We start from the raw sequence: 4,256 nt of genomic DNA, 5'->3' as shown, positions 1-4,256 counted from the left end.
TTGGCTGGTTTGGTAAGGTGTTGGGTTGACCATCTGATTAGCTTCTGGTACAGCTACGGTTTTAGATATTGCTTCAGCTTCTGGTTTAATGACCACGTCCTCAATGCTGACAGTTGATATGAGAATATCATCAATTGATATCAGGACTACATCATTCCCTCTTTCTTCAAAAAGTTTTGTCCTCAAAACTTGTTCATGCGACATGGTGAGGTCACTTGGATGTTGTTGGACCGCTTCTTGTGGCTCCTCCTTTTGAGTGGGCACTTTTGGTAGTGGAGACTCATCTGGTGGATCAGGCGTTTCAGGCTCTTTGGTGGCAAGCTCAATTTGGACTGCTCGTTGAAATATCTCTTCTAAATCACAGCATGTGTATCTTTGTAGGTAAACATGTATCTCATCTCTCAGTCCATAAACAAACTAATCCACGACATCCTCATTACTTACTCCTGGATTGAGCCGAGTGCGGAGATACTTGAACTGACTGTGATACTCCATGACTGTTTTATCATCTTGGCAAAGCGTACGAAACTGCCTCCGGATTTCATGATACCGATCACGTGGGATGTATTGCTTCCTCAAGAGATTCTTCATCTCATCCCAAGTTGGTTGTCGCAAATGTCCAGAAGTATATTGGCTCCACCAATCTTGAGCGTGGTTGATGAGTTGATCAGCTGCAATGAACACCTTCTCAAAATCTGGACGGTCACAAAGGATGAAGAACTCATTCATCTTGTGCTCCCATTTAAAGTACTCATCAGGATCTGATCCTCCAGTAAAATAATAATCTTCTAACTTTAAAAGATTCCAAAGATGGCTCGCCATTTCTTCTTTTGTTTTTTTTTTGAAAGAAACTTAGAAAAACAAAAACAGAAAAGAAGCAAAGATGAAAAAAATTTGTTTCCCAATTTTTTTTTTTTTTGAGAATAGAATGAAAAAGAAGATAACAAAAACAGAAAGATAAATGATAGGAGCTTCTGGCTCTGATACCAAAAATGATACAAGCCTAAGCTGTCAAAGGCTCACAAAACTTCTGAATAAACAGATCTTAAGCTAAGGGATAGATATCAAGATGATGATGGGTCGAAGAGCACCACAAAGGCTGAGTAAGACCTTTGATACAACTCAAACACTCAAGCTCTTGGAGGTACTGGTCTTAACAAGACAAGAGAAACAAAGTTTTACAAGAGAAAACTTCAAAGGGAAACAAAGGTTTCATTTTAATTCAATATTTCAAGTCTCAATACAAAGAAGCAAATGCAAGAGCTTTTATAAGCTCGACCAAGGCTGGTCAAATACAAATAAATCACCATAAAAGAAAATAATAATCAGAATAAATCATAACTCAATCAAAGGTTTGATTGGTATGACCATTATTGCTTGATCTTGGTCAAATAAGGAAATGTGTGGAGGTTCCTTGTATCTGGACAGCTTGGGGAGGTAAGTGAGCTGTTTTGGAACCAAATTAATCACTTGGAGAATCTCTACCACGAGCTCATCAAGCATTAGAAAGATATGAGGTGCCTTGAATGTGAAATGTTCCAAATAAGGCAAGTCGAGAGCTGGTTTGACCGGTTTTGGGAAATTGATCATATCTCCTAATTTCCTTGACCAATTCTCTTGATTCCGGTCTTTCTGCAAAGCTGAGAAATCCCTCTTGAAGCCCATGATTGTTTCTGATGAAGACTGCTTCATGGATGGGCTTGAATCGTCTTCTAAAGCCTGGTACTCGCAGAGGAATGGGTTAGAAAACCTATGACTTGTAAAATTCATAACGTCTTGCTCCGTGAATATTATGGCCCGATTCCAATTGAGTTGGACTCCTCCTTGAGTGTAGAATCCAATACAATTGTTCTCGTGATTAAAACCCTCCTGGTTTATAAGATATGGTATTTTTAGTGCACATATGTCCTGGTTAGCGCCTTGGCTGGTTTGGTAAGGTGTTGGGTTGACCATCTGATTGGCTTCTGGTACAGCTACGGTTTTAGATATTGCTTCAGATTCTGGTTTAATGACCACGTCCTCAATGCTGACAGTTGATATGAGAATATCATCAGTTGATATCAGGACTACATCAAGTCTTGTTCAGCACTTCATAAGGTGAAACATCTTTCAACACCTTGGTGGGAATCCTGTTGATTAGGTAGCATGCTGTCACCACAGTATCACTCCAGAATCTCTTAGGAACATTTGCATGAAACATCATTGATCTTGCAACCTCCATCAGATGCCTATTCTTTCTCTCAGCCACTCCATTCTGCTGAGGAGTATAGGGAAAGCTTGTTTGGTGGACTATGCCATGTTTTGCCAAGTGGTTCTTGAAAGCATTGCTTGATCTTAGTACCTTCACATTAGCTTTAAAGTGGTTAGTTACATAAGATTGGAAGTTTATAAAAGCATCTAACACACGATCCTTAGATGGAAGCAATGTAATCCAAGTGTATTTTGATTTTTCATCTATAAAGGTGACAAAATACTTGTGATTATCTCTAGACAGACATGGAGAAGTCCAGACATCAGAGTGAATTAAATCAAAACATTTTTCATAGATTGTTACTGATGTTGGAAATACAGATTTGCAATGCTTTCCTAAGATGCATGCTTCACATTCAAGGTGATTAAATGACATATCAGGCATCATAAGTCCTAATGCACGTGAGTGTGGGTGGCCTAATCCAGCATGCCAAGTAGTGCTATCACATAAATTAGTACTGGTCATGCAAAGAGGAGTAGATGAAGAAGGATAAGAAAGCTTAGTCTTTTGGAGATGGTATAAGTTGCCCATGCTGCTTCCCTCTCCAATCACCTTTCCTGTCTTAAGATCCTGGAACTCTACATCATTAGGCCTAAAAACCACCTGACAATTCAGGTCAACCGTGGCCTTTTTCACAGAGACAAGGTTAGTAGCAAAGCTGGGCATATAGAAGGCAGTGGAGTCTTTATCAAACAACTTAGGGTTCCCTATTCCTTCTATTTTTACCATATCTCCATTAGCTATCTTTACATTCCCTAAGGCAGGCCTAATATCACTAATTAGATTCCTATCACTAATCATATGATGATTACCTCCTGAATCTATTATGATAGGCTTAGGGACAAGGGAATGTGTACCAGACTGCTTTGCGGAGATAATGGCTTTTGCAGCTTGGATCAGTGGCTCAATATCACTTGCTTTGATTGGGCCATCCTTGATCATTGCAAATTGATCACTGGTGAAAGCTGAGTACATAGATAGACCTTTCACAGCTTGCTGCTCCATAACTTTAAGGGAGTCAGTCATGCTTGACTTGATCTTCTCATGTCTCTGCCTCTTTTTGATCTTCAAGGCTTTTCTTAGTTTCTTTTTATCTCTCTTCTGATCACGCATACTCCTCACAGGAAGAGATTCCTCCCTTTCTTCAATAAAGAGGCCGTGTGCTCCAGGTTCTCTTTGAATCAAGTCACACACGTCCTCTAAGCTGGGTAGGTTCTCTCCTCTCACTATACGCTTGATCAGAGAGTTGTAGCTTGGGTTCATGGCTCGGAGCAGACTGAAGACTCTATCTTGCTCTTGCCTTTCTCTTAGAACTTCTGGATCCACTGAGCTTGGTCTCAGTGTGTCAAGTTCTTCCCATAAGTTACTAAGCTTGCCAAATAATTGATCAAACTCCATCTCCTCTTGGCTCAGGTTGTTGATGAACTGCTTGACCTCAAAGACCCGGCTCAAGTTTGAGATGCTTCCATAAAATCTTTGTAGACTCTCCCATAATTCCCTGGCGCATGCACACTTTGAATGAGCTTCCAAGATTGATACAGAGAGAGAACTCTGAATGATCTCAAGTGTTAACCGGTCTTCTTGAACCCACTTGTCTTCATTCTTCAGACCACTCGCCTGACTATCCTCTTGAGTCATCTTCTTTGAAGTTTCAGCCTTCATGATATGACTTTCCCAAAGTCCATGACCTCCCAGGCAACTCTGGCCAGTCTAGACCAGATCAAGTAGTTAGACCCCTCAAGGGTTACTGGAATCAAGCTTCTTCTTTCTATGTCCATGGTTAAATTTCTTTTATCCACTGGATAATAGAATGAAGAACACAGAGCTTTTTAGAAATCAGAAACAGAAATAAATTTTGATAAACCAGAGTGAAGGAGTTTAGATACTCAAAGGAAGATACTCTGATGATAAAGTGAAGGGGAATAAATAATGTTGAAACAGAGTATCTGGAAAACAGAGTAAATCCAAGAACAAGAACAGGAAGAACAGAGAGATTTTGCGGAAT

The 4,256-nt window shown here is 40.0% G+C and overlaps 1 protein-coding gene across 1 annotated transcript; it reads right to left on the bottom strand.

The window, feature by feature from the left end:
• Nucleotides 1-2,071: 2,071 nt before the first annotated feature.
• On the bottom strand, nucleotides 2,072-3,913 carry LOC130505364 (uncharacterized). Its single transcript, XM_056999961.1, has 2 exons — nucleotides 2,710-3,913; nucleotides 2,072-2,148 (listed from the first exon to the last, which is right to left on the bottom strand). Exons 1-2 carry the CDS (start codon nucleotides 3,911-3,913, stop codon nucleotides 2,072-2,074), a joined length of 1,281 nt encoding a protein of 426 aa, XP_056855941.1.
• Nucleotides 3,914-4,256: the final 343 nt, after the last annotated feature.

The sequence above is a fragment of the Raphanus sativus genome, unplaced genomic scaffold (assembly GCF_000801105.2).
Source record: "Raphanus sativus cultivar WK10039 unplaced genomic scaffold, ASM80110v3 Scaffold2211, whole genome shotgun sequence".
NCBI classification, from domain to species: Eukaryota; Viridiplantae; Streptophyta; class Magnoliopsida; order Brassicales; family Brassicaceae; genus Raphanus; species Raphanus sativus.
The sequence above is the reverse complement of the archived record's forward strand: the minus strand, read 5'-3'. Positions and strand labels throughout refer to the sequence as shown.

Excerpts from the sequence above, each read along its gene's own strand:
- LOC130505364 (XM_056999961.1), bottom strand. The coding sequence starts at position 3,913 with ATGAAGGCTGAAACTTCAAAGAAGATGACTCAAGAGGATAGTCAGGCG. Across the intron at positions 2,149-2,709 it reads TACTCCTCTTTGCATGACCA|CATGCTACCTAATCAACAGG; the intron begins GTACTAATTTAT and ends CTGTGGTGACAG.